General features: G+C 38.7%; 1 protein-coding gene across 6 annotated transcripts in view; it reads right to left on the bottom strand.

Annotated features, from left to right (window-relative positions):
- Nucleotides 1-25,480, bottom strand: part of arhgap12b (Rho GTPase activating protein 12b) — a 101,475-nt gene that overhangs the window by 75,257 nt on the left and 738 nt on the right. For all 6 annotated transcript variants that reach the window (XM_051666503.1, XM_051666504.1, XM_051666507.1 and 3 more), the window contains exon 2: nucleotides 16,164-16,923. In XM_051666503.1, coding sequence (XP_051522463.1) covers nucleotides 16,164-16,847 — 684 coding nt within the window. In that variant the 5' untranslated portion in view covers nucleotides 16,848-16,923. The remainder of the gene's footprint in view (nucleotides 1-16,163; nucleotides 16,924-25,480) is intronic.

The following is a 25,480-nucleotide window of genomic DNA, read 5'->3' as shown; positions in this document are numbered from 1 at the left end:
AATGCCACTTTGGTGAATAAAATATAACAAACTACAAACTACATTATGACATCAATTCTAAAGTTTTTTTCTCCATTATATATTCTGAAAAAAAGTTTTCATATCTGCGCATATCGGTACACATATACGCCGATACCGATATATCTGTGAAAGGCTACCATCGATAAATCGGTCGGGCACTAAAGTACCAATTTCTTTCCATAAGAGCAAAATCTGTACATTATTCCAAACTTCTGGCCACCAGTGTATATAAAAATATCATGTAAAAAAAAAAAAATTGTCATCTGATTGAAGTCTGTCCCAAATGCACACTTTTACCACTCATGCCACTTCATGGACTTGCTGACTAGCGCCCCATCGGTCTGCACTCACTTACGTCACCAAAGTCTGCACTCAGAGGAATACTGCAAGGGTGGACTGTGCCATTTTGGACAGGGCCATAAAGTACTAGTTGAATGTGTTGAAACTAGCTAGGCTGACTGATTCCAGTGGTTTGAGCACTACAGAGGTACAGAAATGCTAACAGACAGACAGAAAGAGTGAAAGCATCATTATAAGTTGACACAAGCTGCAAAATGCAGAAACAGTTACTTTGTGACAGACTGAGAGGAAATAATATCACTGTGAGGAACAAAAAGGAAGACAAAGACAGGAAATGAAGTCAAACTGAAGTGTTGTCTGGGGTACAGGTGAGAGACGACAGCTCCAGTAAACAATGTGGGTTAAAATGGCCTAAAAACATACAACAGTGCTTTAATCTCAAGATACAGGAAAAACTCTACAATAAACATATTCAGACACATGATGCCATGTATCAGTGTTCTTAGAATGTAACTGACATGCAAAAGGCAAAAAATACGCAGTAACTACATATTTTGTCAAAATTATGACCAAAGTTGTGACCGAAATCAAATCAAATCAAATCAAATCAAATCACTTTATTGTCACACAGCCATATACACAAGTGCAATGGTGTGTGAAATTCTTGGGTGCAGTTCCGATCAACATAGCAGTCGTGACAGTGATGAGACATATACCAATTTACAATAACATCAAATTAACACAACACAATTTAAACATCTGTTATACATAATTAAACTCGACTTAAAACATCAAATTAACACAACACAATTTAAACATCTGTTATACATAATTACACTCAGCTTAAAACATCAAATTAACACAACACAATTTAAACATCTGTTATACATAATTACACAACTTAAAACATCAAATTAACACAACACAATTTAAACATCTGTTATACATAATTACACAACTTAAAACATCAAATTAACACAACACAATTTAAACATCTGTTATACACAATTACACTCAACAATATACAAATAATAACATACACTGTACAGTAATCTGTACAGTGTATGTTATTACACTATAAATCTGTTCTGTGAGAGACGGGTTTGGATTAATTGGGCTCAAAATAAAGTGAAACTATTTCATAATCAACATTTGGCTGGACAATGCAAAAACATTGAATTATAGTTGCTGCATTTTGGCTTTGTAGCACAGTACAGCACTGAATGAATATTCTAGCATGGTGGGAACAATGTTCCATTCTAGGTGCCTCAGTAAGAGATGGTGGGGAAATGAGGGGTAAAGGACAGTTGGTTGTGACAGTGTGCTCTGTATCACATCCGATTTTTGGCATAGACAGATAAGACAGGTCTCTGCAGAGCACCCAGGCGTCTCCACCCTAGACTTGAAAATTCAATTACCGGAGGAAGATAGAGTGACTAAAAGCAGAAGAGAGAGAGGCATTCACTAAAAGCTTCCGCATTAGCTGTCATGTAGCTTACATTCCCCCTAAAGATGGATGGTACACCATCTAGCTCTTATGTTTGAAAAGCCAGACAGATATTTTAAAGGTGAATACATTTCTGCACCACTTGCGTCACCAAACGGAACTGCAGGTTTCCTGAACACTTTATTTGAGGCAGTTAGTTGCAAGTGAACGAGATATCCTCAAACACAATAGTTAAACTACCGTTCAAAAGTTTAGGGTCACTTACTCATTGTTTATTTTTTATTTATTTTTTTTCACATTTTTGAATAATAGTAAAGTCATCAAAACTATGGAATAATAGAAAAGGAACTATGGGAATTATGTTGTGACCCCTAAAAAATTTCAAATAATTTCTTTTTGTTTTGTTTTTTTCTGTACAACCGTTTGTGGAGAGTGCTGACCGAGAGCGTTCCCAAGATGACGGCCGGCAACCAAGAGGACTGACTTGCCTTGAAAGGGACTTTGCTGCGGTCAACAGCAACAATAGAGGCTTCAAAGGTATATAGTTCACTCAAAAATGAAAATTCTGTCATCATTCACTCCCACTCATTTTGTTCCAAACCCCTTTGACATTCCTTCTTACGTTGAACGTGGAGATGTTAGCAGAATGTTAGCCTCAGTCAATCTTCACCTTCATTGGATGTTTTTTTCCCTTTAATAAAATGAATGTGAACGGTGACATTCAATCTAACATCTCTGCCTAGCAATTGACTGAATTACGAATTTAGTTTTCATTTTCATTTCTGGGTGAACTATCCCTTAAATCAAATCAAAATACAATGCAGTGAAGATTAAACATCACAAAATTACTGCTTCCTGCAATGTTTTCTAATAAGACAAGGAATTTGTCGAGTCTCATGTGGTGTTCTAAAACATCCTCTTCCTCTCTTGTTCTGTCTCACTCCTTGTCCCACCCACATATTTTAAACCAAACACCAGCATTTTACAACTGTCTCAAATTCTTCCTTTGACATTCTCTTTCTGTTGCCCTTTGGCCGACTAGACTGGATGAGAGTATTTTAGATGTAACTGAATGGTAAAAAGGCATGGAGACTCTTTACCCCTTGTCAAATCTCTAATAATGTGGCTTTTGTCAGTCATTTCAAGAGAAGACCACTGCAGTCTCATTCTCTCTGTCTATAGGCAGTTTCCCTGCAGTGGACTTGGATTCAATGAGCAGGACCTGATGCTAAAAGCAGACGATTAATTCTGTTTAAACTGAATGTTTCTGCTGGCAATTCTTTTGTAGGTTCATCTAAAACTGTCACAGAAAATGAATGAGCTTTTGGTCCCTCTGAGCAAGTGTATGGGCTTCAGTTTTAATACGTTAGTGCTTAATTGATTACAGTGACACAGCATGAAATTCCAAGCACATACACCAGACAAATCTCACAGTGAAATTGGAAACAGTAGGTTGACTTTTATTTAGGTAAAATCAGTCTGTGCTTACCAAAATTGTTGGGTATATGGGAACATGTGAGCTCCCTTTTCCGGGTATAATGTCCTCAAAGGAGCACCGAAAGTGAGTTGTAAAGCCAGCTGTACAGGATGTAATACAGTGAAGAGAAAGAAATGCATATTATATAAACTGTACCCCCAACCCAAACCACAAACCTAAACATAACCACCAGTGGAGTAAAAATGTAATGTTAATGTTAGAGCAAGAAATGCAAACTCTGAATCGATTATGCAAACATGATTACTTGTCAGTGAGTCGGCATAATGTGGCCAATCCTAGAGTACTGGAACTCTTGGAAACAACATGCTGACTTCCCGTGTGATTATGCTGCATACGCAGGCCTAATTAAAGACCCCATGAAACGGCTTGACTAGCACAGTTCTCTTTCCTGTGTTGACGCATTTCCCATTGAAGCAGGAAGTTAGGGCAGGACATATTGAAGTGCTTGTACACTTCTTTGAAATATCCAACAGCATTCAGTTTACGTCACAGCCCTGAAATAAGGTTTGCTACTTGGTATTTCTAGTCAGAAGTAGGTGGTATTAGGGGGCGGGACATTCTCGTTCTACAGAGGATTTGAATGGACAAAATGAGTGAGTGCAAGATGATTCATCCATATTTTTGTTGTGGTTTCCCAGAAGTGGTATTTAAATTGTTTATATCTGCAACTTATAGATGGAAAACAGTAATAGATGGCCTCAAAGCTAATAGACATGGACAAAAAGCCATAAAACAATTTTGATTTCTCGGTAGTTATCTTTGACACACTCACATGGTCAAAGCACCTCTCAGTCTCATATCAAGACTTATGGAAAAATGGGCAAATGTACTACATCCTGTAAGAGGGACAGACCACAACACAAGCGGCTCTTTGAGTGTTTGCTTCAGCTCTATAGACTCTCTCTGTGCAAGAATAAAGGGGCATTTTGGGGCACCCACTGCTTACTGGCACAAACATCTACCCATCTCTTTCTTTCCAATAGCATAACCAGACAGTATTGCTTCACACAGTGCACAGAGGAAGAAAGATATATTATTAACCTCTCCATAAAGAACAATAAAGTGTAAAAGGAGTAAAAGGAGGTAAAATAGATCTTACATGGACCATTTTTGGGCAGGAACCTGGTGTAAACTAAATCGACTGAAGCAAAGAGGACCAAGTTCAGCCCAAATATAAACACAGCCAGAAATAGAACAGAAATAGAAATAAAATAGCAGAGTTTAATGAAATCTTGTTGCTTACTTGTACAGAGAGTGATTGTATGTGTGTCCCACTCCCCTTAATCCAGTTCTTTTTTTATCTGCCCCCAACCCCTTCGTATTTACGGAGGTACCATAAGAGGCTTTAAAATGGGGGGTGGGTTGTGTTTGGAGCAAAAAAGGAAATGAGTGGAAATAGTGTGTTTGTGACTAGTGGCAAATGCTTATATACTAACTCAAATACACAGCAAGTCTTTCCAAAATTTCAGTTTTGAGGTTGTGGAAAGAGCAGTGTCAGTTTGACAGAAGTACAGCTAATTGAATTCCTCACGGCACTCAAAGCACCTCTCTAAAATTTGCACTGGCCAACGGATGCCTATTTCAGAGTGTGTTGCAGCAAATGTTGAAATATTCTAAACTTTCATCACTTTTGAAAACTCTTGCGTTTATCCTCCACATCGCTCTGATGCATCATTCCCCATAAAATCAAAGAATTCACAGAGTTCTGTAAACTCTAGTGTGCAGGTGCCCTTATTACAACTTGTGTAGCGACTGGCGCTTTAAAGACACGTTCTATAACTTCAGACTCTGAATTGATAAGATATGCAATTTCCACAACAGCACCAAAAGAGAAGAATCAGAATCAGAATCAGCTTTATTGCCAAGTATGCTTACACACACAAGGAATTTGTCATGGTGACAGAAGCTTTCTGTGCAAAGAGAATACAACCATATACTGTATACATATATACAAACATACATTTAAACATATATACATATAGTGACAGACAAATAAAAAATAAGATAAAGAGAGAAATATACAATAGATCAATAATGTTGTTTGAATATTTTATATACAGATATACAGTTATGTGCAGGTAATGTAATGTATTGAAGAAGAGGTAGGATATGTTAAAGAATATCAATGAAATATATATATATATATATATATATATATATATATATTAGTAATGGATGGATTGAATACTGCACGTGGTTGTATTGACAAAAAGGAAAATATTTGGGGGCAGTTTTAACTGTTCATGAGATGGATAGCCTGAAGGAAAAACTGTTACTCTGCCTGGCCGTGCTGGTGCTCAGTGCTCTATAGTGCCGGCCTGAGGGTAACAGTTAGAAAAGGAAGTGTGCTGGATGAATGGGTCAAGAGTGATTTTACCAGCCCTTTTCATCACTCTGGATGTGTACAGTTCTAGCACGGTGGGTAGGGGAGCGCCAATAATCCTCTCAGCAGTCCGAACTATCCTTTGAAGTCTTCTGATGTCTGACTTGGTAGCTGAACCAAACCAGACAGTTATAGAAGTGCCGAGGACAGACTCAATGACTGCTGAGTAGAACTGTATCAGCAGTGCCTGTGGTGAAGTACAACCTCTGCTTAGCCTTTTTCAAAACTGAGTCTATGTGGGTCTCCCTCTTCAGGTCCTGTGAGATGGTAGTGCCCAGGAACCTGAATGATTCCATTTCAGCCACGGTGCTGTTCAGAATGGTAAAGTTAAAAAAGGTAAAGTTAAATCCAACACTTGGAACCACTCAACACTAAGCGAACCGGGGGTGGGGGGGGGGGGGGTTGGGCGACGGGGAGAGTGATCTTTGACTGAGACTGAGACCACTTGAGATTTTGCTTGTCTGTGTGCCTTTCTGAAAAGGCCAGCATTGTCAAGGAGACTGCAGATGTGTCACAGCGAGCATGCGTATATGAATCTTCCAATGAGAATGTTCTCACTTATGAAATTATGCGATAATTTATGCGAACTATCAATACCCACATATTGCCGTATTTGTAATTTCATTGGTTACATGTCCTCCTAAATTACAACCCTCTAGAGTGCTATTGGTAGATTTGTTTAACCAAACACATTTGCCTATATTTTCTAAAACTATGTTTAATTCAGAAAACATCAGGGGTGCGATACTTCTGTTCCAGACACTCTACTAAATGCATTTATCCGGTTTGTTTTATCGAAGGGCACGTTAGACATGCATAGTTTGTCGAAAAAAAAGGATGACGTCATCGTGTTTACCGGATTTCATGATGTAAACAATGGAAGTTCTATGGATTTTTATACAATTTTGCGTGTTTTTGGGCACGATATCCATAATGGACTGCAATAGTCCATTATGGATATCGTGTAATGGACTACTGCAGTCAAAACAGATGAATGGCATTATTGTTGGATCAAACTTTACATTGCTATAACACAAACAAGGTAAGGACTCCCTGCTTTGTTGTTGTGTTGTCTATTGTGCACTCTTTACACAAAATAAGAAATCATCGGCTGAAAGTCATTTAGATTGAACAGTACTTTCATTGGAAGGAATCTGCAGCCTTAGATCTTTTAAATGGTGTATTGGTTGACCAGGTTATTTCATACAGCGATCCTGTACACATGTGCTGAATGTAAACAATTGAAAACACAAGGCCATCCACGGCCTTCGCGATTAAACAAGTTAAGTGGCCCCAAGAGGAGAAAGTCATACTGACTTTGTCAACAACAAAAGATATGGGAAGCGTTTTAAGTCTATTTATGTTGCTATCCTAACTATGCATGTTTATATGGTCAGTTTTAATTTAGCATTGTTTCTTCCCCGCTGTCCTGTGACCCACCAGGTGAGAACCCTTGATCTACATGACCATAACCTGTATTAAATTGCCTCTGACAAAAATTTAAACACAATCCAGATCACTGGACTTCACTACAGTATGTGACCAACTGATCTGACATCAGGTCTGTATGCTATTGATATTGGGGGATTTCAAAAGCATCTTTATGTAATAGTGAGATTAGCACATCTATAAACCACAGCTTACAGAAACAAACTGAGGGCAACAAGGGTCAACCACTGAACATCAAACAATCACAAAAACAGAGATGCTTTTGGGAAAACAGGGTTATCTGTGTATTAAAGGTATTAATTTGAAATGTCAAAGGTCTCTCACACACACAGACACAAACTGGCACCCAAATAAAAACAAAAGCAGCAATACTGAAATTGCAAACAGACAGTGGTCAGATGAAGTTCTGCAGACAAAGGTTCTTCAGTAGTTACTTCCTGTGTCCTTCAGCCTTGACTGAGTCTCAGTAACAAAAGCTGGTAGAAAGTGAGTGCGTTTGTAAGTAAAAGCTCTGGCTACAGAAGACACAAAATAATGTACACTTACAAAATCACTGTGGCCAAATGTGATGTCCAGAAAGCAGTGAAGTTATTTGCCTTGTAGAGTTACTCTCTCATATACACACTGATCAGCCACAACATTAAAACCACTTGCCTAATATTGTGTAGCTCCCCCTCGTGCCACCAAAACAGCACCAACCTGCATCTCAGAATAGCATTCCGAGATGTTATTCTTCTCACCACAATTGTACAGAGCAGTTATCTGAGTTACCTTAGAATTTGTCATTTCAAACCAGTCTGGTCATTCTCTGTTGACCTCTCTCATCAACAAGGCATTTCCGTCCGCAGAACTGCTGCTCACTGGATGTTTTTTGTTTTTGGCACCATTCTGAATAAATTCTTGAGACTGTTGTGTGTGAAAATCCCAGGAGATCAGCAGTTACAGAAATTCTCAAACCAGCCCATCTGGCACCAACAATCATCCATGTGATTATCTCATTAGCCAATCCTGTCGCAGCAGTGCAGTGCATAAAACCATGTCGATACGGGTCAGGAGCTTCAGTAAATGTGATCTCAGTGATTTGGACTGTGGCATGATTGTTGGTACATATTAATATGTAATAATAAAAATTTTGGGGGAAATTTTGCTTAGTAAATGCAAAAGTCTTGATGCTAAAAAATAGGCTTAATTTCATTAAGCAAAATATGATTTTCTTATTTCTTTTAGATTTTGAGGCAATACAAGAAATACTACCATCATACATAAAAAAAATAAATTAAAAAAAAAATAATTAAAAAATGAGAATGTGATTGATTTATTTATTTTTTATTTTTATTTTTTTTGCATTACGGCAATGAAAAATTGGGGGTGGGGAGAATGTGCTTGACTCTCATAAAAATACAGTCACAATGCAAAAAGTCTTAATATTCCTAAAACAGGTTTTTTTTTCATTAAGCAAAATATGGTTTCTTATTTCTTTTGATGTTGGGGTGAAATATGACTCAAAAATGTCCTTGACAGGTTTTGTGAGATTCATTTGACTACTCCTTCGCTAAGATTTGTCACCTTAATCTCATGAGAATTCGTCAAAATACTACAAGGTGGCGAATTCGTACCAATTAGTATGGAAATGTACGACTTATACATCAACCAATCACATATGCGTCACTATTACACATCAGACCTTTTAACATTAATAATGGATATGTTTACGCTCTGGGTATGTTAAGGTATTACACTTTATTGTTAGGTTTAGGGATGGGGTTTGTGTTAGGGGTTAAAGTTCCAAAAACACAGTTTTGGAATAACACAGAACAAACGGCACATCATGAACTACAAGGACACGAGGGAAGCGTCTCTGTCATTGTTGAGTTTACGATTTGGTATGAATGAACTCATCCGACTTGGTAAGAAATCGCCACCTCATACTATTGTGAATAATTTAATCAATTTACTTGCAGGGAATTCCCCTTTGCTGACCGCACAGTATGTGTACATTTTTAGTCTGTTTATCGGTTTACATACCCCTGTGTAAGGTATACCGAGAGCACTGTAAAACACTTTGATTTGTGGGAAGGTTGATTGTTTGTGCGTGGACAGTGGGTAGATCACTCTGGATCATTCTACACTACTGGTTCACTATTGTTACTGACACACCTTGGCTCAGCAAACTGAGGAATGGAAAAATCCCTCTGACAAAAGCACTCATGGTCTATAGGACCAGTGCTATGATAATGTCCTACATCATCAAAAGGTCATAAATTCATGTGAGGGACAGGTTACCTTAGTTCAGTCAGTGGCATACAGGTTTTTTCTCTCTTTCTCTCTCATGCATACGATTTGGTCTTTCTCACAGCAAAATGTTACAGGAGGTCTTGCAATTGCTCTGAATTGATTTAAATGAGTTAGGGAGATAAAAAGTGGGTGGCAAAGATAGTAAAGAGGGGAAAATTGTGCCTTTATAACATGATGAATGTTTTAAAAACTTTTAACTTGCTCTTCTATGTTTACTACATTACTCTTTTACATGCTATTTTTTTTTTTAAAGTAGGCAGTACAGTTTACTGTACAGTAGCAATATGCTAGTATTCCATTCCAAACATTTGGAATTTGTTTGTGAGTAACTTAATGAAAACTGCTGCTGTCAATTGCCATGATTTCATTACACCAGCAAAACACCACACGCACAAACCAATACACTTCACTCAAATGCAAAATGGAAAGAAGTATTTGTGTGTTAAATGTGAGTTCCATTCTTCCATGTAGATTATCCTTAACTGAATAAGGATAAAATAACTGATTTAATAATTAATCTTGGATAATAAGGATATAATAATTGATAAAATTCTTAATAACTGATTAATAAGCCTTGGCCTTAATAATCAAAGCCAAATATACAAACAAGTAAAAAAAAAAAAAACACATTAACATGGTGAATTAACATCCTAAACATGTTCATATATACATTACTGCCAGACAAAGACAGATTACAAGGAAACCAGTTACATACTCTGCATGTGTACATACTTTGCTATAGTTTAAGGACAAAATTTTCACCAAAATTGAGCTAAATTTGACCAAATCTCCCTCATTTTGAAAAATGATTAATAAATAAAGCTAATATGGTTTTATAATTTCTAAAAATGCAAACTTTTTTTTTTTAGGGTTAGTCTAATTAACATTAATTATAATTACCTTTATATAAAAGCACTAGAAGTCTACTACAGTATGTCCCCAGTATGTGTGAGAGTGATGCTAAACTTACCTTACCCACTGGACACATTCTGTGCCAAAAACATCTCCGCTGTGCTCATGGACAACAGAGACACAAAATGGGTAAGAGAGATGCATAGACAGTGCATGAGAGTACTGAACCTTTATCGAGACCCTCCCTCGCCCCATCACACACACACAAATCGATTTTACACCATGTTAACTGCAACCTTTCAGCCAAAGGTCCATATTTGGACAAAGAAAGAGACAGACAGACAGACAGGAAAAACATCAGACAGCAGGACAGGGAGAGAGAGATCTTTGATACTTCAGTAAATATTAGATTAGGGTGAGCTGTGCTGTTTTGAGCTGTGCCTTTATTGGGTTAGTCCACTGAAACCTGTGTGTGTGTGCTGGGACAGGAATGATAAGAATGCTCAGGGCCTCCTTTTCTGTCAATGCAGGGAAGGAGCTACAGGATTTGGACCGAAGCAGAACACACACACACTTTCAACACTCTTCTGGGTTCCAACAGAGCTTGTCACAATGTAAGCTTAACAAAACCAGCAATGATTCAATACATTATGCTGTTGAGAACAACAATGAATGTCTGAAAGAATATAATAACGTCTTCAAAACAGGTGCGAATTAGTGAGAACAAGTGTGTATAACCCGAGAGGGCTCAAGGATGTCTGTATTTTAGGAAGGAAAGAATAAAACAGGGACATCATGTGTAAGACTACAATAGTAACATGTCTTCAACCTAAGCCCTCGGTTGCATAAGTCTGCAGACAGAAGATCAAGCCTAAATTCGAATAATCAATGACTTCATGTACACACAAAATCACAGAGACAGAAACACATTATACAAGCTGAAGTATAATCTAGACTGCAGACAATGACTGCTCACACAAAGGAAAACACCCAACTGAGGGGGCTGAATTCAATTTTGTACAGCTGTCTGTTAGAGAAGCGCCAGTTCTATTATAAAAGCTATTCATAATATTTTATTAGAAAGGTGAAATGCTACTAATCCCCTAGTCAAGCGTGGATGTGTGTATGTCTTATGTTGGCTTATTTAAACATTTTTGAACCCATCATAAAACGAAATAAGGAAACACTTCTAACAAATTAAACCCCACAAAAGCAAAAGGGGTGGGGGAGGACAGAAAAAAGATTGAGAGATGTATGTGTCTGTGTGCAAATCTGCTTTTGGGGGGTAAGGATAAAGATGGGGCAAAGAAAAAGGTGAGAAATTAGAGTTCTAAATCCACCTTCTAGGCCATTCTGGAAATAGATTTGGAACCCAACCCTTTAAAAGCACAGGAGCTGACGGTTCAAAAGTCGTGAGGGGGCATCCGAGTCAGGATGGAGAAAGTCACAGTAGGGTAGAAAAATTAAAGGAATATTACTGGCAAGTAAAAAATCAAATTCCAGGGCTCCAGACTAAAAAATGACTTTGGAGCAATTGGCTCCTAAACTGAAATATTAAAGGAATAGTTCACCCAAAAATGAAAATTTGCTGATAATTTACTCAGCCTCAGGCCATACAAGAAGTATCTGAGTTTCTTTCTTCATCAAAACAGAATTTAAGATTTTTAGGATTTAATTTCAGGCCTCCTCCTTTAGACAATGCAAGTGAATGTACTCCATTTTTTGACGGTCCAAAATGTATATTTAGGGTGCATCAAAATAATCCACATGACTCAAATCAACAAATAAAATCCTTCTGAACCCAAACGATTGATTATTTTTAGAAACAAAACAATACTTATATACTATACTTTTTTAACTACAAACGTTCGCTTCCATACATCTCTGTGACGCGCGCTCATAAGAGGGATGACGTAAGCTCGTTGGTAAGGTCGAGCTTACGTGCTTCCTGCCTCCTCCTCCACGTGACCTGTGACCTTACCAACGAGCTTACGTCATCCCTCTCATGAGCACACGTCACAGAGATGTATGGAAGTGAACATTTGTAGTTAAAAAGTATATAAGTATTGTTTAGTTTCTTGTTTGTGGAAGGCCAGATGTACAACTGAACAAGAGGATAAGTACATCAGAGCCTCTAGTTTGAGAAATAGACGCCTCACATGTCCTCAGCTGACAGCTTCATTGAATTCTACCCACTCAACACCAGTTTCATGTACAACAGTAAAGAGAAGACTCAAGGATGCAGGCCTTATGGGAAGAATTGCAAAGAAAAAGCCACTTTTGAAACAGAAAAACAAAAAGAAAAGGTTAGAGTGGGCAGAGAAACACAGACATTGGACAACAGATAACTGGAAAAGAGTGTTATGGACTCTGTAGCACTCTCAAAAATATTGTTCTGTTTGTTTATCACGGCCAGCCCGTCCCAGCAACGCTGACTCAACCAATGACATAAGTTTGGGGTGGGACTATCTGACTGTCCAACCAATGAAACCTTGGGGGAGTGTTCAGGAGATCTGATTGGAAATGATCATTCTAGCAGTTCTGTTTGATGAAGCTAGTTGCACAGAAATTACACACTTCACATTTAAATTAAATAATAAAATTCACATAAAATAAAAGCACTTTTTTGATGTGAATGTAATATTTTCGTCAACTAAGTGGTAGTCTCTCCTTAAAAAAAATGGCAAAAGTATAGAGATTGTACAGTATATCAATGCAAGCAGCATTTAAAAAAAAAAGACTAAAAAAGCCCAGCCAGTGTCATATTTGGCCAATGTGTATGTTGTAATCTCAATAAGGCCTCAATCACTTTCTGAATCAGACCTTATGACCACTGCAGAATACAAGAGTAGGGATGCACCGAAATTTCGGCAGCCGAAAATGCTATTTTCGGATTTCTGCCAAAAGAGAAAAAAAGCCGAACATTTGAACAAAAACTGTCACTTTAAAATCAAGTAAGAGACACTGACATGAAGAAAATACAGAATTTTATGCAAAAAGATGTAAATAGCAGCTAATATTTAAATATATATTGATGGTGACAAGACTGTGCTTGTAATTGAGATGCGCATCTGTACAGTGTGTGTATCTGTGTGTTCACACAAACGAGCGCAACAGCACAAAAACACTCAAAGGAGATTATGAAAGCACACTGTGGTGAAATTTAAAATGCAAACTAACATTCTGTTGGTATTTGCATTACCTAGTTGCCTATTAAAGTCTACATTCCCAAAAGTAATGAAGCGATCGTTCTCCTGAATATCAGCTCATTCAGGGCCATTTCAGACCATTCTGGCGCCCTAGGTGAGATCCCTATTGGCGCCCCCCCAGTGGGGGGGTGGGGTGATGGTATGGCAGAGGCCTCCTCTTTGGCGCCCTCCCAGCAGGTGGCACCCTAGGCGACCTAGTTCACCTATGCCTAGAAAGGGTCCTAAGCGCATTAATAAAGAGTGTTTTTCCATGCGTATTCAGAAGCTGTGAGGGCATTTAGCTTAAGCCACAATCACAAATCATGGTAAAATATCCTCACCTACTGTTTGAGCCGAGCTGCACTCTTAATAAGCAGTGTCAACATGAGTCCAATTCAACCCGCTTTGCATCCACCGCTCGTGGTCTCGCGCAAACGGGCAGATTCGCACTTTTCATCTGAAACTAGATCAGTGAGTAACACTAGGTGGGTTTCCATCCAACTATTTTTATGCACATTTTGAAACTGTGCATAAGAAATCCTGAATGGAAATGCTTGATATGTGAATAAACATTCTAAATTTGCTTAAAACTTCACGCACTAGGAGGAGGTGTATTTTCTAGAGTTTCGCATTAGTTAAAATGCGCATTGATGGAAACGGTTTATTCGCAAAACGATGACGTGTTTTGACCATTCGTGCATGTGTTATGAGTGTGCGATAGCTTGATGTGACTAGCCCACCGAAAGGTCAGACCTTGGCACACAATTCTTTGAACATCATTTGGAAGAGTTTAACCCACAGCTGGTCGATAAAGTAGGTCCTCACAATCCTCCAGAACAGTTTTTAGAGCGGGCGTTCCCAGGTATGCGGAGACTGGAGGTGTGTGGGCATCGCAGCTATTTCAGCCCACATTATATCAGATATTACACTTATTCTGCGATGTCTCGTGGATGCATTTAATAAAATTAGATACTTGCTCCAATCTTGCAAATAAAACTGTCCCCAAAGCATGGAGACGTCATTCAGATGCTCCATTATGATGAGACAGCTAACGCACATTACATAGTGGATGGAAATGTGCAATAATTCGTATTTTCTTAAGTCAAATTTTTAGAAATGTGCTTAAAAATGTGAAACATTTTGGATGGAAACCCAGTTACTGTCACAGATAAACTCAGTTTATTTTTCCCCACTCACAAAAATATTAACAATATGGATGATGGACAGATACAAGAAAAACTTTGATGTGTTTTCATAATTAGGCTACTTTTATTAGCACTTTGTAGGGTAAATAATTTCTTATGTTAGGCAAAAGTCAGTTTACAGTATATACTGTATATATTAGTATTTACATACATATATGATTGATGGATGGATGGATGTTCCAAATTCTAATAAAAATAAAATATACACCGATCAGCCACAACATTTAAACCATCTGCCTAATACAGTGTCAACCCGCATCTCAGAAAAGCATTCTGAGATGCTATTATTCTCACCACAATTGTACAGATCGGTTATCTGAGTTACCATAGACTTTGTCAGTTTGAAACAGTCTGGCCATTCTCTGTTGACCTCTGTCATCAACAAGGTGTTTCCATCTGCAGAACTGCCCCTCACTGGATGTTTTTAGTACAATTCTGAGTAAATTCTAGAGACTGTTGTGTGTGAAAGGAGTGTTGAGGAGATCAGCAGTTACAGAAATACTCAAACCAGCCCATCTGGCACCAACACTCATCCACCCGATTATCTAATCAGCCAATCGTGTGGCAGCAGTGCAGTGCATAAAATCGTGCAGTGCATAAAATCATGCAGATACGGGTCAGGAGCTTCAGTTAATGTTCACATCAACCATCAGAATAAGGAAAAAATGTGATCTCAGTAAATTTGGACTGTAGCATGATTGTTGGTGCCAGATGGGCTGGTTTGAGTATTTCTGTAACTGCTGATTTCCTGGGATTTTCACACACAACAGTCTCTAGAATTTACTCAGAATGGTGCCAAAAACCAAAAACATCCAGTGAGGGGCAGTTCTGTGGATGGAAATGCAATGTTGATGAGAGGGGTCAACAGAGAATGGCCAGACTGGTTTGAACTGACAAAGTCTACGGTAACTCAGATAACCGCTCTGTACAATTGTGGTGAGAAGAATAGCATCTCAGGGGGGACCTACAAAATATCAGGCAGGTGGTTTTAATGTTGTGGCTGATCGGTGTATATATTCAGTATATAAAGTATATAAAGCATTTTCGGTTTTCGGTTTCGGGCCCGGTGTCTCCAGAATTTTCGGTTTCTGACAAATATTTTCATTTCAGTGCATCACTAGACAAGAGGAAAGACATTCTCCTGCTAAATGAGTATCACGTAACAGAAAATGATGGATGCAAGAGGAGGAGAGAAAACACTACAGCCTCCAATTTAATCTGACAGTGGAGAGGATCCTTAAATGTTAGAGGTAAAACCAAGGGAAGGAGAAGGAGAATGTGCGAGGAGGAAATGTTGGATTAGCCTTGTAGTAATTGTTGGAACAGTATGTTACAACATGAGATAACCATGGTCAAGGGATGTATAGGAGATGAGAACATTTCTGTAAACATTACTGCTGGAAATGCAGAGAATGACAACATTGAAAGTGATGATGAGAGAGCATTTAGGAGGGAGTGGGAGAGAAAAAAATGCTTGCGAGCGTGGGAGGGGAAGAAGTAGAGGGTGAACGTCACTCATTCTTACCTGCATGTGTTCGGTAGAGCTGTTGCTGAGATCATCTCCAGATTCAGAGTCATTTCTCATTTTTTCCAACTCATTTCCTGGTGACACGCTCCCATCCGTGTCCACCGACAACCCACCTGGGAGTTTCCCCTGGAAACCTTGCTCTCTTGGAGGGGATTCCGCCCGTCCTTGTGGCAGTGTAGGGTTGCCATGGTGAAAGTTATGATGATTGTTGTTAAGCAGAGCCAGCTCAGCAACAACGCTCTTCATCCCTGTGTTCTGATTGGTATCCCGCAACAACAAAGGCGGAGTCTGTTGCCCTGGCAACGGGGACGGTGTTGTCGAAGGAGGTGGGCGCCCAAAGCTCACCCTTTCTGAGGGAGCGCGTTGGTTGAGATTTTCGTTTGATGATCGGCATGGCCCGATTTCTAAGACGTTGGGAGGTTTGGCGTGAGGTTTGGGCGGTGGCATGAGGGCTCGTCTGACCTCCCGGACATACTGAGCGGGCACGTAAAACGCCTTAGTGCCCTCCTCCCGACGAACCTGCCACCAGTCCTCATTGGTTTTACGGACCAACATGTAGCATTCTCCTTGTCGTATGGAGATGAGTCTATCTTTAGCCTTGTATTCATAATCATATTCCACTTCAATATAAACCTGCCCCGGGGCGATGGGCAGATCATAACGCCCATCCCGTTCCGTCATGACTTTGTTTGTGCGTTATTCAAAAGACTGAATCTGTCTGGATCCACATCTCTTGCCGTTATGTGTCCACATGACTCTGCAGGAAGAGAGAAGAATGAGTGATTGTTAGCAGGGTATGAAAAGACACACAGGGTCTGATGGAAAGTAAATGAGGACATTATCACACACAAAACATAAAGGAATAGTTCACCCAAAATTGAAAACTCTGTCGTCATTTACTCACCCTCATTAACTTGTAGAACTTTCTTTCTTCCATGGAACACAAAAGGAGATGTTAAGATGTTAAGGCTCTCAGTCCCTAACAATCTGCCTATCATCTCCTTTTGAGATCCACAGAACAAAGAAAGTCAGACAGTATTGGAACAATATGAGGGTGAGTAAATGATGAACAGAATTTTCATTTTTGGGTGAAATATTCCTTTAAAGCAGAAGTGTTACTGTCCCTTCCAGCGTTGAGGGCAGCCACATGGTAACCTAATCATGCATGAAGACGCCATGGCAACCAACATATCAGTAATCCAATGATCAAATTACAATTACAGGTCTCAAGGAACAGTGCTCGCTCTCTCTTTCTCACTCCTAACGCATACACACACAAACAATGACAATGACAGAACTTGAACTGAGTGACATTTTCCAGAGTGTTGCTAACAGATGCCAAAGCCTTCCACTGTCAACATGCATCTCTTTGCCCTCGTATCCCTCTCTTACAGATATGTACACAATCCCCCTTAAGCATTCCTGGGTTAAATATACACGGTCATGCTCACAAATGGAGATTAAAGATGATGGATTGTGACAACATAGGGTTGGATACAAAGAGCGGCTTGATTCATTCTCTCTTCCTTTGTTCTTTCATCCCTTGTGTACAAGAAGGTGCAAAGTGCCAGCAATCCCTCATGTCTCTAGTCTCAGCCTCAGCTGGCAACACCCACAGTCCGTTCAAGCGCATGATGAATACTCCACACAAAAATGGCAATGTTCTAACCTGATTGGCTGACTGTATGTAACTTCTGAGAGGCAAAACAAAAAAGGCTTTTATAAATCTGCAAACAAAGTCATGTTTACAAGGTACTGGGGCAGCTACAATAAGCACTTTTGAGGAAGAACAAATCCCTTGATTTGTCAAAGTTTTCCAGGTTTGTGGCATAAAATCTTTTAAACATACTCAGAGTTTTGAGGCGCTTAGTATCAAGTAAATTAGATATTACGCTTTGTATACAATATTCTACTTTGTTTTTGACTTTACTTACTACTTTTGGATGGACAGAAATTAAAATTACAAAGCCCACACTCCACACACATTCATATTAATTTTTTCTGTGTTTTCTGTACAGGTGGTTGCAAACGACACTGCTGTACAATTACTTGAATGATAATTTTTCGCACCAGTCTAATCAGCTTTCAGATAAACCCACCCCTAAATGACACATTAGAACCAAAATGAACTGTTGTTTGTAGCTTTACATTCCAGTCAAACTATTTTTCCTGTCTAATTGGGCAGTACTTAGCCAGAATAAGCTGCAAAGTAAATAAAACTTGATGCCGATAGAAGCCTGGTCTCCTGAAATTTATGTGAACATGACAACATTTTTGCAATTCAAAATTAGCGTGTTGTATATCACGTTTGGCTGCAGGTTTTCAGTGAAATGTCCAGCTGTGGGCACCAAAAGATAGTAAAACGGTGTCGTATTCAGATGCGGTTTTAACATGAATTTTAGATTAACAAAAATTAAAACATACCTCCCTTACCAAACACTTTTGCCTGAACCTAACCAATAGTGCTTTAAAATATAAATGAGACGTTTAAAAAAAAAAGCCATCCATACCAAATCAACACCTAAACTTAACCATAAGTGTTTTAAAATATATATAGAAGTTAAAAATAACTCCTTACCTACCCAATGCCTAAATATAACCATAAGTGTTTAAAAATGCAGAAGCGAAATGAAAAAGCACATTTTCTAAAGCAACTACCCGATTTCGTGCAGCTTCTATGACTCTATAATGTCATGTGTCAGCTTGAGTTCATGGCTGGACTTGAACAGCAGTCCTCCATCTCCAAATCCAACACCCTATCAGGTGAGCTACTGCGCAAGCTATTTATGCTGGAATAAGTGTATTTATGTAGGTGAGTCTGTAATAAAAGCATTAAAATATGTTGTTTTTCAAAAGATGTGTTTGAGTAAAAGTGTGTCGATGTCCTAAAATAGCATGGTCTGAGTAATAGAGAGAAAAATATGTATATATAATGTCATTATCAGCCATTTAAATCATGATTTGAGTGAAAGTGAATAAAACACACAGTTGTTGTAGCACCTCTAGTGCTCATTTCTCCTGGAAACTGCAGGGAATTGTACCTGGAGACACGTTTAACAAGTTTTGCAAAAATTTATATAGAGTCACGTTTTCACTACGAGACCAGGGCTGCATTTCCCAAAAGCATCACAAGCTTAAGTTGATCGTAGAGACCACTGGCGCCAATGGTGTCTACGATCTACTTAGGCTCACGATGCTTTTGGAAAACGCAGCCCATGTTGGCCGATAGTCAAAAGTGTGACTAAATGAGACTAACCCCAAAAAACCTAGAAAGTCCCTTTCATAATCTTTCCTAAGTCACAACACTCTTCCTACTTTTAGCTAGTTAATTGATATGGTCTGCCCTCAAATGATCAATAGTTAGTTAAAAGCCAAAAGGTCCTACTAAACATTTAGATACAGCAACAAATATTATACAACCTGCTCAGAAAGTGTGAAGCCATGCGGTGCAGTCTCAAATTCTAGATGTGGATTTGATGTGACATAAGGCAGCTCTCAAAATAGCCAGTGCGGAAGGGGCCGATAGAGGTTACTAAATCGGTATGAAACTAATACTGCAACCAGACACACACTAGACTGATCGCTCCTGTAAGAAAACCTTCCACTGTTCTACAATCATGGACAGAGCTAGTCATACATCTCACTAGCAAAATAATCATTTTACATTGTTTTTCCTTGTCTTTTTTTTTTTAATGCTAGCTTCAATCTGTTTAAAAATATGACGCACTGACACCAAGGAGAGTAAATTGTAAGTTTCATCATGATATGATCTTATATTGATTCTCTTAGCCAGCGATCCGATGTTTGCTGGTACCTCAAAGTCTGCCGCGATGCGATTTCATTCAGGGGCCTGCGATCAATATTACGATATTATGTGCCTATTTTTCCCAATCAGTTACATTTACTGTCTCACAAATGGAACCAAAATATAATTTAAATATTTTATTGAGTTCTCTGAAAAGTTCATTTATTTCAGTAATTCAACTCAAATTGTGAAACTTGTGTATTAAATAAATTCAATGCACACAGACTGAAGTAGTTTAAGTCTTTGGTTCTTTTAATTGTGATGATTTTGGCTCACATTTAACAAAAACCCACCAATTCACTCTCAAAAAATTAGAATATGGTGACATGCCAATCAGCTAATCAACTCAAAACACCTGCAAAGGTTTCCTGAGCCTTCAAAATGGTCTCTCAGTTTGGTTCACTAGGCTACACAATCATGGGGAAGACTGCTGATCTGACAGTTGTCCAGAAGACAATCATTGACACCCTTCACAAGGAGGGTAAGCCACAAACATTCATTGCCAAAGAAGCTGGCTGTTCACAGAGTGCTGTATCCAAGCATGTTAACAGAAAGTTGAGTGGAAGGAAAAAGTGTGGAAGAAAAAGATGCACAACCAACCGAGAGAACCGCAGCCTTATGATTGTCAAGCAAAATCGATTCAAGAATTTGGGTGAACTTCACAAGGAATGGACTGAGGCTGGGGTCAAGGCATCAAGACACAGACATGTCAAGGAATTTGGCTACAGTTGTCATATTCCTCTTGTTAAGCCACTCCTGAACCACAGACAACGTCAGAGGCGTCTTACCTGGGCTAAGGAGAAGAAGAACTGGACTGTTGCCCAGTGGTCCAAAGTCCTCTTTTCAGATGAGAGCAAGTTTTGTATTTCATTTGGAAACCAAGGTCCTAGAGTCTGGAGGAAAGGTGGAGAAGCTCATAGCCCAAGTTGCTTGAAGTCCAGTGTTAAGTTTCCACAGTCTGTGATGATTTGGGGTGCAATGTCATCTGCTGGTGTTGGTCCATTGTGTTTTTTGAAAACCAAAGTCACTGCACCCGTTTACCAAGAAATTTTGGAGCACTTCATGCTTCCTTCTGCTGACCAGCTTTTTAAAGATGCTGATTTCATTTTCCAGCAGGATTTGGCACCTGCCCACACTGCCAAAAGCACCAAAAGTTGGTTAAATGACCATGGTGTTGGTGTGCTTGACTGGCCAGCAAACTCACCAGACCTGAACTCCATAGAGAATCTATGGGGTATTGTCAAGAGGAAAATGAGAAACAAGAGACCAAAAAATGCAGATGAGCTGAAGGCCACTGTCAAAGAAACCTGGGCTTCCATACCACCTCAGCAGTGCCACAAACTGATCACCTCCATGCCACGCCGAATTGAGGCAGTAATTAAAGCAAAAGGATCCCCTACCAAGTATTGAGTACATATACAGTAAATGAACATACTTTCCAGAAGGCCAACAATTCACTAAAAATGTTTTTTTTATTGGTCTTATGATATATTATAATTTTTTGAGATAGTGAATTGGTGGGTTTTTGTTAAATGTGAGCCAAAATCATCACAATTAAAAGAACCAAAGACTTAAACTACTTCAGTCTGTGTGCATTGAATTTATTTAATACACGAGTTTCACAATTTGAGTTGAATTACTGAAATAAATGAACTTTTCCACAACATACTAATTTATTGAGATGCACCTGTATATATAAATTTCATGTATTCTTTCAGTAAATCTGCGGTCGGCTAAGGAACGTCGCCTTGTTGTACCAACACAAAGAGGCACCAAAACACTTTCCCGGACTTTCAGCTTCATCGTACCACATTGGTGGAACGACCTTCCCAACTCCATCCGTGAAGCTGATTCACTCTCTGTCTTCAAAAAACGACTAAAAACACATCTTTTCCATAAGCACTTAACCAGTCATTGAAAAAAAAAAAAAAAAAAAAAAAAAAACACTTTATTCTGTTTTGTATACTATTATGATGCTGTTTTGTATACTATTATGATGCTAGTGATACTTTGTAATACAGCATTTTTTCATACCACTGTCTCCTAAGATGATTCGCTTATGTTTTCCTCTTTTGTAAGTCGCTTTGGATAAAAGCGTCTGCCAAATGAATAAATTTAAATGTAAATATAATGTGTTGAAACTGAATATATTGTATTGCATATACACTCACTGAGCACCTTATTAGGAACACCTGTAAACCTACTTAGTCATGCGATAATGTAATCAGCCAGTCGTGTGGCAGCAGTGCAATGCATAAAATCACACAGATACAGGTCAGGAATGGAAAAAAAATTATTTTGACTGTGGCATGATTGTTGGTGCCAGACAGGCTGGTTTGAGTATTCCTGTAACTGCTGATCTCTAGGGATTTTCACAACAGTCTCTAGAGTTTACTCAGAATGGTGCCAAAAACAAAAAACATCCAGTGAGCGGCAGTTCTGCGGACGAAAATGCCTCGTTGATGACAGACATCAACGGAGAATGGCCAGACTGGTTCGAGCTGAAAGGCTACTGTAACTCAGATAACCACTCTGTACAACTGTAGTGAGCAGAATAGCATCTCAGAATGCACAACACGTCAAACCTTGAGACAGATGGACTACAACAGCAGAAGACCACATAAGGCACTTTATTAGGACCACAGTGTTCCTAATAAAGTGCTCAGTGAGTGTTTATACTGTATATACAGTATATTTTATTTCTCTGACACAATAAATCGAGCCCTGCCATAGGCACTCAAAGGTACAAATGACAAAACTTGGTCCAATATTTCTTTAAAAGAATGATATTGTGAAAAATATGGAGGCCAAATAGGGACACAAGTCAAAAGGAACTTAAGAACGTACTGAACTAATAGAGCCCATCTGGAAGTCCTATAAGGGAACAGCAAGCAGGGCTGGCTAAACTGTGCGCGCTGTGAAACAGCTATTAATAAATTACAACAGATAATTAAAAAAACAAGAGAACCCAGTATGCACTGAAACATATCTGAGCAGAAACTTTTTCTCCTTTTGTAATCTAATAATAACATTTGGAACAAACCTGTCTGTCTCTCCCCCTAAAATGCCCCATCCTCCCCAGACACCATGAACCATAACCCTGAGCTAAACATAGTCTCTCTCTCCCTCTGCCAGTAACATTCACATTTACACACAGGATCACTCTATCAAGTGATAAAACGGTTAGAATGGATCTGTCTCACTGTTACATCACAGCACATGAGTGTCTCTTTTCATGTGTTTTAGTGATGAGTAAAGGAGAAGACAACATTTATAAGGAACCATAAAAATTTTATTTTCCAGCACACACCGGTTAGGGCAAATTGGTCTGCCAACAATCAACTTTCACTGTCCCTGACTCATTCTTGACCAGTATCCGTCACATCCTTGAGGCCTGTGCCACAAGCTTGCACATCTCCCAAACTTGAAACTAACAGTCTATGTTCAGTTCAAAACTACAACACTGCACTTATGATAGTAAAACAAAATGACCTCAAAAGAACAGCCTGAGGGAACTCTTATCAATACTTTTTAAAGAGTAAGGCAGGTCTTAATTAAAATGAGTAAACAGACTAATTCAGTCAAAAAAGTAGCACACAGAAGGATTTCAGCCTAACATGTGTCTCCCATTTGGGGACTTGAATGCTAACTAAAGTGGAGCTTCTATAATAAACAAGGAGCAGATGGAAGGTTTCCTCTGGGTGCGAGTGTGGTGTCACTGGCCAAACCATAAAGAACTTACTATCAGCTCTCAAGTACACATGCTGCAAGACGAGTGAGACTTTCATCCCAACAGAAATGCCACTTCTCTTTGAAGGGGTAGTTGTCACTTCTATTCAATCTGACTAAACCGCATAGACATTGTTAATACATAGTAGGAGAAAGTATAATACTAATGTTTCACTTCCTGGGATTCAAGCAACTAACAATGAAGCCCAGTCTGGTCTCAAAGAGTATTACAATACAGACCAACATATATGCACATGTTAATCTGATTATGTTAGCATATTGAAACTAACTTGACACTCAAGCCATTTAAAAAAATATAGAAGGTATACAAAAGTACTATAGAAAGGAGGAATTAATTAGATGGATTACATTTTGATGAATCAAGCTCACATTGAATTACCTTTTCATACCTTTAGCTGTCCAATACTCCTATCATCTGTAAAGTAAACACACCAGACCTAAATAAATTCCCAAAAGCCTAGAGATCAATTCAATTTGCTAACCAGATAGAAAAAACAGGAATAAACTGCAAATCAAAGCGAACTCTGTGTGAGATCTCAAACACTGCTATGGAGCAAGACCTTGTACGAAAACACATGTCTCTGTCAAATAAAATCTCACTTTTCCCAAGAGAAATAAGGCTCCTTGGGGGCATTTGCACTCTGGACATGATCAAATTAAGCATTGTTACATGGTGGCCTTTTACATTACATAACATTTAGTGGTACTGAAGGCCAACATGACCTACTTTCAAATCAGCCAGTTGTACGTTTACAAGAAAAGGGCAAAACTTCATGGCAGGGTTCATTACAGGGCATCTATGGTACATCTTGTTTCCACATAAAAAACAGCCACCTGTCTGTTTTGATTCTAAATTTGAAACCTGGGAAAATAATCCAGGGGTTTCCAAACAGTATTTGAATAATGTAACAGTAGAACATCTGGTCCAGACTGAACACACTGTGATTCCCACACATGCTTTTGAGAATCCAGAGATTGGAGAGGATTACACTCACAAACATTGTCATCTTCTGTTAGAATGGTTTTACTTTGTTTGCACAACATGACAGCTGCTTTGGACAGACTAGTCTAGTTTCACGAGGTTTGTAAAGAAAGTAGTGAAAACAAGTTGTCTTCTTTAAATTGGTTAAATGAGAGAAAATAGTTTTTGCTAATGCTGTGTAAAGAAAGTGAACGGCTTAGATGTAGCGCCAGAATGATTACGCATCATTTGATTGCTGTAGAAACAATACATGGGGTCCAGTTACCCGATCACTACAAGAACTTGGCATTAAATGCCACACTAAATGCCATGGCATCCATCAGATTGAGCATTCACCTAGTAGATCAGGCAAGAAACAAGGTCTCTCATTCTATGGCATGACATTTGCCCAACTAAAAGAACTGATTTTTTGGTTTGAAAATAGATCAATTAAAAAATTTTCAACACAGAATTGATAAACTGACAAAGAACTTTTGTCACAATAAACCACAGGCTGTAATATGTTAATGACTATCTGATATAAATCTTTAATGGTTTGAAAACAGGTTGTTTGTCAAATCTACTGAGCCACTTAGCAGCCCGTGAACACAAAGTGACCTAAATGGCAGCGCTTTTTTTTTCGGACTGGAGGAGTGCCTCAGAAGTTTCTGGGGAACTGTGCCCCTGACCATGCAACTTGTGTTGTTTCATTGTTAACACAATAAGGCTTCATTAGTTTACATTAGTAAATACATTAGGTATCCTGAACTAACAATCAACAATATTTTTAACAGCATT

The sequence above is a fragment of the Myxocyprinus asiaticus genome, chromosome 32, assembly GCF_019703515.2.
Source record: "Myxocyprinus asiaticus isolate MX2 ecotype Aquarium Trade chromosome 32, UBuf_Myxa_2, whole genome shotgun sequence".
NCBI lineage: Eukaryota > Metazoa > Chordata > Actinopteri > Cypriniformes > Catostomidae > Myxocyprinus > Myxocyprinus asiaticus.
This window is presented reverse-complemented; position numbering and strand designations above follow the sequence as displayed.